General features: G+C 42.0%; 1 protein-coding gene across 1 annotated transcript in view; it reads left to right on the top strand.

Annotated features, from left to right (window-relative positions):
- The window catches only part of PTCH1 (patched 1), an 89,167-nt gene extending 73,863 nt beyond the window's left edge, over positions 1 to 15,304 (top strand). Inside the window, exons 20-24 of the mRNA XM_056847996.1 lie at positions 2,139 to 2,281; positions 5,434 to 5,533; positions 9,858 to 10,112; positions 12,269 to 12,791; positions 14,527 to 15,304. Of these exons, the coding sequence (XP_056703974.1) occupies positions 2,139 to 2,281; positions 5,434 to 5,533; positions 9,858 to 10,112; positions 12,269 to 12,790 (1,020 nt within the window). The 3' untranslated portion in view covers position 12,791; positions 14,527 to 15,304. The remainder of the gene's footprint in view (positions 1 to 2,138; positions 2,282 to 5,433; positions 5,534 to 9,857; positions 10,113 to 12,268; positions 12,792 to 14,526) is intronic.
- The last annotated feature ends 344 nt before the right edge of the window (positions 15,305 to 15,648 follow it).

Below are 15,648 nucleotides of genomic sequence, written 5' to 3'. Positions count from 1 at the left end.
TCAGAGATATGCCACCCTGTATCTCACTGAGCTTGTATCAAATTGGAAATATTTATGATTCTTTGGCTCAAATGACTTTTCATCATTTAGAGAGATACTGTTCCTTGCTTCTGAACAGTTTTGGACATTTAAACTCCATCCTGAGTGTCTTTACTCAGAAGTAAATTCTACTTTGTTCATTGGAAACTACTTCTAAATAAGTCTGTGTACAATTGATCTTACTTGTGTGTGTACAGCAGAAATCTGGGTTTGCTCCCTTGGATCCATTCTGCTAAAGGCAACATCTTCCTCCACCTAAGCCACTTGACCTGACATAAGAGGCTCATATGAAAGAAGGTACCACCATTAGTGGAATGGAGCCACAAGAGCCAACTCATAATCTCTAAATTTTGCAGTGCAAAAGGCATGTGGACACTCTGGCCAAATATTTTGAATTATGTTCCTAAATTATCCTGTTGATCGACTCCCTCTGTAATCTGCCTTGAGTCCAAGTGAGAAAGGTGGACTATAATTGATATAAATAACTAAAAGTTCTGTTTTCCTTATCCAGTTGGAACCTGGATATGTAGGAGGATTTTGGAGGTATGGAATCATCCTTAAAGCATCTAGATTGAGTCTCCACAGCCCATGATTATGAATTGTAGGATTGGTTAGTAATATTTGTAATACCTCATATATAGGAAGAATTTTCTGTTGGCTTGAAGCAACTTCAAAATGAGTTAAGCACTTTAGTATGGGGTTAGGCATGCAGTCACCACAGTAAATCTTCCCATAGTACATAAAGTGGAACTGATGAGGAATATGCCTCTGCATTTGTGTGGCATGCCTTCAGTTTATAAATCTGTAACCATATCTAACCTGCAAACATCAGGAAGTGAGGACTGCGCTTCTAGTAAAAATGTGTTAATTCCAGGTAGGGTTGAATCGTGGCTCCTCTCAGTTTACAGGTTAAGCACACTGAACCTGATTTGAATGTTAATTGGGCAGTTGGCCATGCTGATGTAGTAAGAAACTGCCAGCTGTAGGATTTGTATTATGGCAAGCTTTTTTATATCCTTTCAGAAAAGAAATCTAGATTTGCCATAAACTGTAAATACTAAGTGAGGAAGCTGAAACTAAACACTGACAAGACAGAGATAATACAAGTTGGAAAGGTAGAGGCATTGAAGGACATTGTTCTTCCCACTTTTGATGGAGTTCAACTGACCTTTGCTGACTCAGTTAAAAGCCTTTGGGTCATACTGGATACAGCATTATTACTGGAGAAGCAAAAAGGGCTTTCTTCCAATTTAGCCAACTTGTAAGATGGCCCTTTACATTGATATGGCTGGTCAGCTGGATCCATGCCACAGTAACATCGAGACTAGACTATTGTAATGCACTGTACGTAGGCCTCTCCTCAAAGTCAGCTTGGAGACTACAGTTGGCACAGAACGCTGCAGTTCGGTTATTAGCAGGAGCTAGACAGAGCATGCATATTAGTCCCATCTGCATATGCTCCACTGGGCTGCCCATCCGTTACCAGGCTCAGTTTAAAGTACTGACTATCACATACAAAGCTCTTCATGGCCTTAGCCCATATTATTTGTGGGACCACCTCTTTCCCTGTGCTCCGGCGTGACAACTTCGCTCATATCAGCAGGGTCTTCAGATGCCAACAAGCAAATAGGCAAATTTAACAACTACCCGTACATGTGATTTCTCTGTTGTGGCAGCTGCTTTGTGGAATGGCCAGGAAAGCTCCCACTCTCCTGGCCTTCCACAAACTATGCAAAACTGAACTATTCAAGAACTATTCAAAACTGAACTATTTTCTGCGTGGGTAATAGGGTTGCACTGTACAAAAGGGTCCACAAACTTTGATAACTGATTGGGACTGTGGTTTATATCGCTGTGTTTTGCTTATTGTAGAAGGATCCTATTACGTGATCTCTGTACTGCTGAATGTGTCATGTGAATACTTATGCTATGCTTCAGTTCTTTCTGGTGGTTCCTAATGCATTGGTTATTGAATGTCCCATTGTGTTGATTGTACTGACTCACTAAGTGTCATCTGCGTTGGGTCCCTGTGAAAAAGGCAGACTATACATAACATAAATTTCAAAAAATCTGATGGCATGAACTTCATTTTTTTCCAGGCATTTCTGACCGCCATAGGAGACAAGAACCGCAGGGCTGTCCTTGCATTAGAGCACATGTTTGCACCTGTGTTGGATGGAGCTGTGTCTACTCTGCTTGGTGTATTAATGCTTGCAGGATCTGAGTTTGATTTTATTGTCAGGTAAAATATGTGTGCATCCTGCATCCTCCCCTTTACTGAAATAAATCCAGTGCAACAGAACCTCATTTATCTGACTAATCAAGGATGTCTGCACAGCGATTGGATAATAAAAATGTGGTTAAGAGAAGTGTTGCTTCAACTGGTTTACACTTTAACATTGAACTATATTGGGATATCCCAGTGAATTTGGGTTAAAAAAAATCAGATAAATGAGATCGTTCATTGTGGCACTGTTGTGCATTTTCATGTACCTGTTGTTGCATTGCTTTGTACATGATGTATTGAGCTTGCTTGCTTCATGGTTCCACTTTCAGTCTGCTTTATTAACTGCTAGTTACATTTTAATAGCTGTCCCAACTGCAGGCACCAGCATTTTTTTCTGAAAAAACAAAACAGAACTCCAGATTAAAAACAGTCTTCTTAACCTATACTTCATTCTACTACAAAATAGAGTTAGTCCGAAAGAGCTGGTCTTGTCCAGTGGGTAACTAGAGGTGACCTTTAACCTACCACTCTTCCAAACTATTTACATGCAGAGCTCTTTGAATGGAGAGGCCTGAAAAACTATAAACATCCTGAAACTGAAACTCTCTTTTCCTCTCCCTTTCCCTGTTTTCCTGATTAAAGCTTAAGGGGGAAAAAAGAAAGAAAAAGAAAAGTCCCGTGTAGAAAGTGAGCAGGCCAGTGTATTCAAACATCATCACAGAATGTAACGTAAAATACATGCAGAGGAGCCTGAAGGCCTTTCTGTCTGAAGTTAAATGGAGCCTGATTTCTTGTGGATTTAATTAAGAATATGAATTTGGCAGATAAAATTGTAAAACAAGTGTTTCTCTTTGGAAGAGAATTTGAGAGGAGCGGTGAAATGGATCCCATTCTGCTCCAATCTCTGCAAAATAGAAAAGCAACACTGGCTCTGTGAGGCAATACACAGCTAAATAAATCAAACAGGGCGAGATTATAGGAAGCCCCAAATAAAAATGGGCTGTGACATGAGCTTTTATGATAGTATGAAAAATAATCAACACAATATAATGCTAAAAACAGGAGCCTGCAAAATGGTAGGGAATAGGGTCCATTCACACATTATAAAACACTCCTGTCCATGCTCAGAACTTAATTCCCAGGTGCACACAGTCCGGATTCATATTGGAACCATGGAGGGAGGAGGCTTAAGCCTCCTCTACCCACACAATTTCCCCCAGGGGCCCAACAGGGCAACCTTGCATCGGTGCACCTCAGTTTACCCAGTACAGCTCCGTAGGACATTTTCAGGTTGGCCGTTACCAATAAACAATGTAAAAATTGCCTGGCCCACTGCTGATGTTCTTCTACACACCTGCTCCCAGTTTAAGCCGTACTGTGTGTGTGAGAGAGAGAGAACTGCAAAGAACAGCTGAAAAAGATTTGGGAGCAATCTACCAGGCACTGATGTGCAGGCTCTGTTTATTTCAATGGGGCTTCTGCTCATACTCTATTGGAATGATGAATGAGTACTGCACAATACTGTATGTGTGGTGGATTTACACTGATTGTTTCCTTACTTAACAGGGATCATCTGTACCACACCATTTTTAAACTCCAATGGGAGATTTGCTGGAAAATATTACATTTTAAAACTTTCCTTGCCCCATTGGCCTTCTTATCATCCAGCACAATCCATCCTTACTTTGTCTGGGTTTTTGTTTTATTTTTGAAGATGGATCTAAAGTAAATGAGCAAAGTTTGGGCATTGTTTCAAGGGTTGAGGAAGGCTCCACATTTCTGGCAAGGAACAGATTTTAGCCCACAGTGTATCTGAGTAGAGGGTTTGTATATTCAAAGTGGTCAGGGTCTGTAATCATTCTGTTTACTCCAGAGCTAGACTGATGAGATGCAAATGTGTTCAGTGCCTCTTGTTGTTGATGTGTCCCAGTATAATGTTCTGTTAGTTTACATTAGTGTAAGAGATTGCTTCCCCCCTCCCCCATTTTTTGCTAATGCAAATCAGAAGTTTCCAAATGTAATCCTTCTGCAGTGGGATGATGGTTGCTGTTTTGCATGTTGAAAGACTGGATCAGCTGTTGAACCTCAGAGATCATTTCCTGTTAAACCATATAGTTGACAGGCATATTGGCAAATAGGTTACCCTCTATTTTGTCTTCTGTCCCTTTCACCTTCAAACTGTTGCCTGAGTCTCCAAATCCACTAGCTATAAAATGCATCTTTGATCTTAGCTTGTGTCCCCCCCTATGCTGGATACCAGCTGGGAAGGCTTTCCTCTTGTTGGCAGGTTTGCCATCGTATTTATGGAAGATACCAGACCTTAGTCCTCAATGGTGGGAAGGGACAACTATTTGTATACTCTCCTCTTCTTCCATAGTCCCTTCAGCCTTTATGTTTGAATTGGCTGACACAAAACAAGAGCATTCAGAGATGCTAAATTGTTCAACAAAAGATCAGCCTGCAATGCAGCTCTCCTATTGTAGCGTTCTCTTACTCAGTACAATGCTCCAGCTTCCCATAGAATGGCCTGTATTTTCTTTGCAAAAAAGCTGGTTCCTGTGTTTTAAAAGGTTGCAATTTGAGCTATTTGGTAAAACTGGAACTCACAGAATTCTAGGCGGAAAGTTGTGATTAATGAATGGCAAGGGAAAGCCTTACCTGATACACTAGAGATTTAATTAGAGATTCTGCTGTTAGAAGCAGAAGCATTTCACAGTGGATTAACTGCTGGGAGAAGTGGACTTCTTTTTCCTTCTAGGCTAAATTGTTTAAATTCTATACCCTTCAGTTCATTTGTTTGCTTCTACAGGGTTTTCGCTAATGGGGGCCCCCTCTTCATTGTATTTGTGCTTTCAGTCTGCTCAGTCATTCAGTTCACATTCCATATTTTTGTGTTTGTGTAACACATTCATAAATAACATTACATACTTCAAGATTGTGCTAAATTAACAAACTCTTTTTTTCTTTCCTTTTAAAACTAACACTTTGGGTTGTGGAATGTAGCCTCTCTAATCCAAAAGGTAAAATGAAAAATAAATATATACTACCTTTATACATTAAAGACAAGTCATTGTGTTACGTTACTGTTTGTTTTGAATGTTAATAAATAGTTACATTTTCATTTGCTGCTTTTAATATTTATTTGAGCTCTTTGTCAAATATTTCAGGTATTTCTTTGCTGTCTTGGCAATTTTAACCATTTTGGGTGCTTTGAATGGATTGGTACTACTTCCCGTTCTTCTTTCCTTCTTTGGACCGTATCCTGAGGTTAGTATTGATTTCTCTGTAAATTATAGTAAGTACTACTTACGATCTTTTGTGCTGTTTTTGTTAATGACGAAATCAGAAGTTTTAATTGAAAATACATCTGAATATCAGTACTGATTTAGTCACCAAGATCTAGCTTAAATTGATGATACTGAAAAACAAGCCCTGCAATAGTTCTTGGCTTAGAAGCATTAAATGTCATCAAGTTTGGTTAAAAAAAAAAAGGTACCTTTTATGGGTCAGCCATCCTTTCTACTATACCTAAATTCATTTATGTACTCATTTAAAACAAACACAGAAGGTCGCTGACAGGGAATTAAAAACTCTAGGTTGAGTACTTTGGGCAAGAAACCTGGGAAAAAATGTCATGAAACTTTTTTTAGACAAATGTTAGAAAGTCCAAATAGCACAGAGTATGTGGCAAAGGATGTTTTAGTGCTTCCTGACCACCCAAAGATCCTCTAGTTCCTAAGAAGCCATGCATTTTTAGGTTTTTCTCCACAATCATGAAAGATGGGAACTTTTCCCCATGAAAGGTGTGATACCTTATGATACCGATGTTAGAGACCAAATTCTGTGGGATATCCAAATTCTTAGATATAATACCTAATTCTGAACGTGGCCAGAAATGCAAATGAATATAATAAGGCTGGGTACAGAGAAAGGGCATGTTTCTATGGACATTTCCCCTGAATGTACAAATGCCAAGTGAGATCTCACAAGGTCAGTCACCACTGTGGTGTTGCCTAGGAACCAAAGTACTAGAGCCTTTGCCTAGGCAAGCTGGTTAGCAGAAGCTGGGGCCGGAACACAAAGTGGTGAGTGGGGCAAAGTACAGAAAAGGCTTGGAAGAACAGAGAATGTAGAAAATGGAGAAGGGGGAAGCCTGGAAAAAAGAGGGGGAATATGAAAACGGGGTGGCAGAAAAAAGGCTGCAAAGGGAGGAAGAGTGGGAAAATGTGGAGAGGGTGTTAAAAAGCCTTGGGGAAAAGAGAGGGAGATGAAAATGGAGGGAATTAATAAACAGCGGGGAGAAAAACGGGGGGATGGAAGAGAACCTGCAAAGAGAGAGAGCTGAAAATGTAGAGGAGAAAAGCCTTGAAAAAAGATTGGGCAAGTGAGTAGAGAAAAACCTGCAGAGAGAGAATGAGAGGAAAACATGGGAGTAAGCTTTTTTTGGGGGGGGGGGAGATTAAAATGGGGGGAGGAGCCTGAAAAAAAGAAAGAAAGTGGGAGCTAGGGTGGAGAGACAGGATTTCCTTGGAAGTTTTGCAAGTCCTCAGCTTGTCCTCATCCGTTGTACATACCGTATATACTCGCGTATAAGCCGCGTTTTTCAGCCTAAAAAAAGGGCTGAAAAAACCAAACTCGGCTTATACGCGGGTCAATACGGTAGGGAGGAGGGAGGGGGAGGGAGGGAAGAGGAACTTACCGCCGCCGCTGGCCCGCATGCCTTCTGTGTGGCCTGGAAGCAGCCAGAGGGGCCTGCCTGCTCGCAGGCAGGGCCCCGCCGCCGCCCCCGCTGCCGGCCCGCGCGCCCTCTGGGCGGCCTGGAAGCGGCCAGCGGGGCCTGCCTGCGCTCAGGCAGGGCCCCGCCGCCGCCCCTGCTGCCGGCCCGCACACCCTCTGGGTGGCCTGGAAGCGGCCAGCGGGGCCTGCCTGCGCTCAGGCAGGGCCCCGCCGCCGCCCCTGCTGCCGGCCCGCACACCCTCTGGGTGGCCTGGAAGCGGCCAGCGGGGCCTGCCTGCTCGCAGGCAAGGCCCCGCTGCTGGTCCGCACGCCCTCTGGGCAGCCTGGAAGCGGCCAGCGGGGCCTGCCTGCGCACAGGCAGGGCCCCGCCGCCAGCGGCTCGAGCGCTGGGAGGGCTCCCCTGCCGCCTCCTGCTGATCAGCGGGCCTCCTCCTCCCACCTCTCCCGGTAAGTAGGGGGTTCAGGGGCTCTTCCCCCTCCCCCCCTAGGGTGGCGCTGGGGTCGGGGTGGCACTGGTGGGTCCGGAGGGCCTGGGAGGGGGTGGCACTGGGGTCGGTCTGGAGCGCCCGGGAGGCCGGGCGGGAGGGCGACCTGGGGCAGGGGCGTTGTATAAGCCGACCCTCGGCTTATACGCGGGTGCCTAATTTTTCCCCATTTTGGGGGTGAAATTAGGCACCTCGGCTTATATGCGGGTCGGCTTATACACAAGTATATACGATAGTGCTTATTTAATAAGATTCTTTCTAGATGTATGAACTCATATCTAATAGTAAAGTGGCTGGTCCCTGTGTGGGCAATGAAATCAGTACAGCAGGGGCACCCACAGACAAGGCAGAGAGCTTGATTTTGTGTGTGTGTGTGTTAAATGCCGTCAAGTCGCTTCCGACTCATGGCGACCCTATGAATGAAAGTCCTCCAAAATGTCCTATCCTATCAAATACCCTATGAATGAAAGTCCTCCAAAATGTCAAAATGTTGACTTTGTACATTAGCCCAAAGGGGAACAATCTTTTTTTTTAGGCCTGATGAGAGCAAAACATTCTGTAAAAAGGACAGAATGTTGATAGCAGCTGAGTAAGTTGCAGGGGGGAAAGGGCAGGAAATTAGCCTGTTCATGCTCATGAAAACTTCAAGAATCCTGTTAGGAAAGGTTTTAGGGGGTGTTTCCTCCTCCCTGAAATTCATTGTACCCCTTTCCTGATCATAATGAATACAATTGTTCCTTCAGCCCAGCCCGTCTCCTACTAATAGAGACAAATCAGATGAGATGCTAGGTGTTTTGTGTATGAACTCCCAAACATTCTTTTCTTCTAAATATCTGGCATGCAAAACCTCCATCTGAATTTGCATGGAGGGAATAAGCCCTTCCATGCCATTTTCTCAACTTACATCTGTGAGGGCCTGTATGCTTACCTCATCAGTATAAATGATAGTTCTGTTGGGGCATTTCAAATTGGAACAGCAGTATGTAGAATTGCACCATTAAGCTCCTCCCTTTGCTGTGATCTCAATTTGTTTTGAGGCCCTGGTCGCCAACTATTTTTACAGAATGCTTGGGAGTGCCAAACTTTGAACCCCAGCATCGCATCTGTTTTGGCCCATAGATTGATTAGAACTTGTCAACTGCTATAGAGTTTGAATTCTTGATGCATTGTTTTGAAACAGCAGTTGTACTGTGTTATGTTTTTGTGTATATGGGCGTAGTAAATATTTTTTTCTTGTACGCATTGAATGCAAGCCAAAATGTAAGACCCTCATATCACAAGCAAGCAGCTGAGTTCCATAAAATGGAACTTATAGCTTAATAAAGATACCAGATACAGTTTGGTCTTCATCACAGAATACTAGAAACTTTTAAAACATAAATGGTGGAAGCTATTTTAACATAAGTGTTCAACCAAGTTATTTAAATTTGTGTCTCCAAACCTAAAGATTGAAGGCCTGAACCGACATCAGTTTATTAAAAAGCTGTTTAAAAATTATTTCTAATATATTGTGATGAAGAGGATGCGGTAGCCCACTTCTACTCTGGTCACTCCTGCTTCTGCAATGGGGGTGGTTTTTCCCCACCCTGTGTGGCAAAAGACATTGATCTATGAGCATATTAATGTGCCACCAAACAAAGGTGGAAGTGACATGAGAGTTGTACTTGGCCAGAGGGACTGGGAGCAGTTTGAGCCCCGATGGTCCTGCCAGTGCATCAGGGGCTCACCTCAGACCCTTGCGCAGAGAACCAGTCCAGTGTGCTGCTGTTCAGCATGTGTGCTGAGAGTTGCCTATCCTTACTACAGGATGAATGAAACTGCCTCTTCCACAAACACAAAACAAAATAAGGGTTGGATCAAAACCTGCCCATATTATCCACAATAGCCCAAAGCATTATTCTTAGAAGCAAACAACTGCTGCCTGTCTGGCTGCACTTTATTGAAATGAGCATGTTTGAATTTGTCACATACTCAGTTGAAGGAAACCTGAAGTTCAGGTAACAGTTGGAATATTAATTTGAGAGTGATTTGGAAACCAAAGTCTTGTGAAAAGAAGCGTGTCAGACACCCCCTTGGGGAATAACTATCAAAGCACTTTTTGTAGGAGAGTGACGCATTCTGCTTGTCCTGTCTTTTGTTAGTGTTGAGAAAGATATCAGTGGTTTGAAACATTTTAGTTTTATCCATGTACATATATGTTCAAACACATTTAATATTGACAATGGTTTTATAAAACATTGAGTAGATCTATTCTAATCTTCTTCAGAGCAATATTGTTCTCCTGTTAAATAGCCATATTTCTTCTGATGTCCCTAAGAACTTGTCAGTGCATTGGCAGCCACTAATAATTTTTAAATTGTTGTACTCAGATTTCTCCAGTAGATGGAAGGAACAGGTTACCTACACCTTCATCTGAGCCTCCCCCAAGTGTTGTGAGATTCTCCATACCACCAGGACAAGCTCAGAATGCATCAGATTCTTCTGATTCTGAATACAGTTCTCAGACCACAGTATCAGGAATCAGTGAAGAGCTCCATCAGTATGAGGCCACACAAAGGTCTGGCGCACCTGTCCATCACGTCATTGTTGAAGCAACTGAAAACCCTGTCTTTGCCCGCTCCACTGTAAGTAGCACAAATCCTACCTGGTGCTGATATTCAGCTACTTGGGGGTGCTGTATGTATGTGGAATTGCTAGCTACACATCCCAAATTAGCATATGTTATGAGACAGTGCTAAGCCTGAAACGTCACACATGAAATGAAATGTGTGACACAGTAACAGTGAAGTACCAAGCTCAGTTTCACAATTTGGATACACGGTTGAAGACTGATTTACACAGGCAGCACTTATTTTCTCTATATGGTGTATACTGGAAACAATGTAAAGTCAACCACTCACTTATACAGAGATAGCCTTAGGCACTCCTATTATCATAGCTGTCCTTTTTGAAGTTGCAGTCATGGGAATGGCTACACTAACTTGTCTGTTGTCAAGTTCCTCCACGTATCCACAAGGAGAAAATAAATGCTTCCTCTTAAATGTGAACTGTCTCTGATCATCTTTTATTTTGGCTTTGCTTGATACCAAGTCCATAAGCATTTCAGAAATGGAACATGTTGAACCCATTGAGCACTAGCAGATACCGGTGTACTTTTGTTTTGAATAGTATTTCTGATTGCAAAATTGGAGTATCCTGGTTGCAGAGTTGACATGTTCTCGTAGGTCCACTGATCCTGTCACCAGTAGAAGGGCAAAGATTGACATGTTCGCCTTGCATTGGATGAGGTTGTACTCTCCCTGGAAGTTTGGTAGTGGTGTTGGATGCTTCATTGACCCTGGATGCTCAGGGTAATAGTGCCAATTACACTGGCTACCATTGTGTTTCTGGGTCCAATAAAAAGTCCTGAAGTTTAAACTTAACATTTTAAGACCCAAAGTGGGTTATGTCCAAGGTACCTGGTGAACTTTCTCATTCCTTACATACCAGCTCGTGTGCTGAGGTCAGCCAAGGAAGCTTCATTGTGGGAACTCCTGTCAGAGAAATCCAACTGATGGGAACCCACAAGAGAGCTTTCTCAGCAGCCACCTTTGCTCTTTGGAACTTGCTTCCTTTTGAACTGTGTAGATTTTTTTTCCCTCTAGAAACCTTCCAGTGCCAGCTGGAAACTTTTTTATACCAGAAGGCCTTATTTAATTCATTTAAGTCACCAGTACATATAAGATTTTTACAGTTGATGTTACCTAGTTTAACTTTTTGTATGGCTTTTAATATTGTAAGCCTCCTTAGTCATGCTGCATACCTATTCTCTCTAGTATCAGAGGAGCATGCCTATTATATTGGGTGCGGTGAAACACAGGCAGGATGGTGCTGCTGCACTCGTCTTGTTTGTTGCTTCCTGGAGGCACCTGGTTGGCCACTGTGTGAACAGACTTCTGGACTTGATGGGCCTTGGTCTGATCCAGCAGGGCGTTCTTATGTTGAGAATGTATTTTAAAATAGAGAAGCTGTTCTAATAAATAAATGAAATTTTCTCCACTACCCAGTGAAATAGATAATAGAAAATGGTGATGGTTCACACACCTCCAGCTAAGATTCATTATTTTCTATACAGCCTTGAAAATGTAGCCCTTATCCAGCAATACATACTAATTGGGCATAGGATAACTTGAGCTATGAGTAGTTCCTCAAAGCTGTTCAAAACCATACCCAATTCTAAAACAGAAAGAGCACAAAGTGTCAATCAAGAAGTATAACTCTGAGACAAAAAGAAGCAGCAGCAGTCCCTTTCTTTCCATGGTGCTACATGCTGAAATGAAATGCAGATCAGTAGAAGCCTAAAAATAGGTATGAGTAGAGCCATGTTTGACGTTGGTCATGGTTGCGTGAGTTACTTGGCTGCTGTGCTTCATACGTTTACTAGGATCCAAAAGCCAAATGGTAACAACTTATACAAACCATCCCACTACTATCCTGTGCAGATATCCAAGATGAACTGTAGTTTCTGCCAAAGCCCAACAATGTTTAGTTAGGAGAACACTTGAAAGAGTACTTCTACCCTCTTCAAAAATACTGATAAGTGTGTGGAAAGCATTTATTTTTGCCCAGATGTACAGTCTAATATTTAAGTGTGATATCCTCACTCATGATTTTCAGAGGGCATTGTGTAGTGAAAGCATCAGTCAGTTAACAGAATGCCAGTTATCCCATGGTGGACTCTCATACAATCATTTGTTTTCATAGCCTGACTCAAAGTTTTCACTATCTGTCTCATTTCTAGGTGGTCCAACCAGAGACAAGGTATCATCAGCCAAGTCCAAGATTACAGACGAATCGAGAGCCTGGATCCCAGCAAACATGGCATCAAAATAAGCAACCCAAAAGGGAAGGCCTTCGGCCACCACCTTATCGGCCACGCAGGGATGCTTTTGAAACCCCTACTGATGGGCATTCGTGTGCTAGTAACAGGGACTGCTCTAGCCATAGAGGTCGTCCTCAGAATATCAAAAGCCCAGTCTTCACTGCCATGGGCCCTTCGGGGCCAGCATACTGCCAGCCTATCACTACTGTGACTGCCTCAGCTTCAGTTACTGTTGCTGTACACCCTGCTGTGCACAGCCACAATACTCATGCAGGAGGCTTTCCATCCTACGAGGGACACCATGAAACTGACCACAGACAATTTGAGGACCCTCATGTGCCCTTTAATGTCCGGTGTGAGAGGAGGAACTCTAAAATAGAAGTAATAGAACTTCAAGATGTTGAATGTGAAGAAAGGACACGTGGCAACAGCTCAGATTAAGGTATGGCTTTCCTCCCTTCCTAGACAATGTTGCCCAGTCTGGCTGCAGACTTGCAGAAAGTGAAAAGCAGAGGCATCATCTTAAAACACTTTCATCACAACTCCATCAGCCTGCTATAACATCCAAAAATCATCATATGGATGATCACATTAATAATAGTAGTAATAATAATAATATAATAAAAACTTAGTTTTTGGTTAAAATTGATATTTTCAAGAGGCAAAGTTGCAAAAGTTGTAAAGGAGATTAATAAAGCCATATGATGAAGTAGTAGTAGAGTATGAAGCTGATATAAGAAAACTAGAGTTTCTTGATTCAGGACAAATTATGCGTTCAGAAAAGGACATTGCAAACAGTCTGCTGGGACAGTGCTGCTTCAGAAGGCTGGTGGAGAAGAACGCTCTGTCACACTGAAAATTCTGTGCCCAAGAAAAGTTAGCATGTTAAAGGAGTGGACTTTTAGTCTGTCTTTCTTCCAAACATGCTAGTTTTTGATGAGGTAGTATTCCCAAGTGTAATATTTCTTCTCCCCTATTGTACAACCTCAGGAAGATCTTTTCTGAGCATGCACATTGGCTCTCTGATCTGTGAACATGATTGTCAGGCAATGTTTACCTAATTTGCATTTAGGCAACATACCAAACAAGGGTGGAACCACTTCTGCAGTTCTTCAATACAGTAGGTCTGAGCCTAAAAATTGTACCCACGCAATGGTCAGGATTTTTCTAAGAGGACTTTCCATTTTGTTAACAGGATCTGTGTACCAGGGTATATACAAGCATATAACATGTCAGATGGGTTTACAGATTTGTAGATCTGCTCCACACAACGCTATTTTTTTTACCTTTGGTCATACATATAGTACCCAAAGGAGGGTACTATACCATTCCTATCCCAATGATGACTTTTAGTATAGTATAAGGCAGCAATATATTAATGCAGAGGGTGATAAGGATGTAGCAGAAAGGGGAAGGTGGTGAATGAAGGAAAGTCTCTGTCTGTGGCCACAGTGCCACAGCAGGCCTGATACCCTCAGTGGAAATTTCTTAGAGGCACCATATGAGCCTCCTTCAGACCACACCGACATTCAGAGGTCTGGTCAAAAATGGATGGACCGCCTGAAATCTTGTGTGTAAATCTCACATTTGTTCACTCAGTCCACTGGAGGTAAAGAAGCAAAAGGCTCGGGTTACAAGAGGCTAGGCGTAGGAAAAGATGCTGCTCTGTCAAGATTATTTTTATGATGGAACAACTGCATTTAAAGAGGCTATAAAGTTGCCTTCCTAGAACCCCTCTGTGCAAAGGCTGGTTATGCATAGCTGAAGTACTTGGACTGATTATCTTGGGATTCTCTTTTTATCATCTCTTAAGTTTTTACAGAAGTGGCACTGGATTCAGGAATATCCATCTATCTTACAATGCGGATTTGCCTCACATTTTGGTGATACCTTGCGAAAAGTGAGACTTGCACCTATCAATTGTAATTGTGGATCTGGACAGAGGTGCCTCATATTAGATATCCAGAAATGGACATACTAAAAATTAGGAGGTTTTTTTAAAAAATCCTGTTGAAATCATTTGCCCGCAGGAAGCCACTAACATTGCTGGAAAAAGAACATCAGCCTCCTGGCTTTTAATTGCAAGAGTTGTCAGATGGCTTGGGGCTGAGGTGATTTATTTATCTTTGCTGAACTTTAGGTGAACAGTGGGGTGTTTTCTCTCTCTATTTGTACAGGGAAATAACTGAAGCAAAGAAGAGGCCAAAGATGGGAAACCTACTCTTTCCAGAACTGCTTGAAGAGAAACTGCTTGAAGTTATGGAAAAGGACATGCTGCATCAGGGCAACAGTTTACTGTTACTGTAACCTATTGTATTATTTGTTAAATATTTCTATAAATATTTAAAAGGTGTACACATGTGTAATATACAAGAAAAATCATGTAAAATAGTATAATCTGGAGTTGTGTTAACTCCTGTTTAACAGAGTGGGGACAATATTGTTTGTGCTCTGTAGGTATTGTACATTGATATCTGTGCCACAACTAAGCTTAATCTAGTCAAATTTCAGCATACATTGCTGCTGCTTAAATATTGTATAATTTACATGTATAATTCTATGCAAATATTGCTAATGTATTAGGATTTTTTGTAAAGGTGTGTGTGTTAAAATATTTTAAAATTTCCATATCACAGCCCTGTGGTAGTATGAAATGTTCCTGTTAATTGTCAACACGCTATGCGTGATAATTTTTTTATTTTTATTTTGCTTTTTTTAAAATGAGCAGATATGAAGACCAGTATGTTAACCCTGGTGACTGAAGTATGTGTAGCTGTGCATGTGTTTTGAGTTTTTGAGATGTATATTTGTGTACTGTAGTGATTTTATGAAGCACAGACTACTAGGAATCTCCTGCGCAAGTCCCACTGAAACGGCTTACAGTACATATGGCTCATGTGCAGAAGATGCTCCTGGAATATGGGGGCCCACTGTGTAATCCCTCTTGATCTTAATTTACCAAATTTCAGCCTTGCAAATAGTTACTTGTGAATAACTGCCATTGAAATCAGTGTAACTGCATGAAGAACTGTAACCAGTCTGAAGTAGCTTCTTGCTGACAATTAGTGGAAATACCATTGCTGTTCAATAGCGATTGCTGACATCACTGAAAGGCAGAGATAAAGTGAAAGAGTGAAGAGACTGAGAATTGGCATTTGTGCAGGTTCTAGTTCTGAATCTTCTTTCGATCTGAGTGTGGCTTTAGTTACTTCAGTGTGTTTTTTCTTAATTCCCCATCATGACGCCTTAGTGAATTACACTGCCATAGCACAGAATAATTCCTAATAATCTGAGAATCT

The sequence above is a fragment of the Euleptes europaea genome, chromosome 4 (genome assembly GCF_029931775.1).
Source record: "Euleptes europaea isolate rEulEur1 chromosome 4, rEulEur1.hap1, whole genome shotgun sequence".
Taxonomy (NCBI): Eukaryota; Metazoa; Chordata; class Lepidosauria; order Squamata; family Sphaerodactylidae; genus Euleptes; species Euleptes europaea.
The sequence above is the reverse complement of the archived record's forward strand: the minus strand, read 5'-3'. Positions and strand labels throughout refer to the sequence as shown.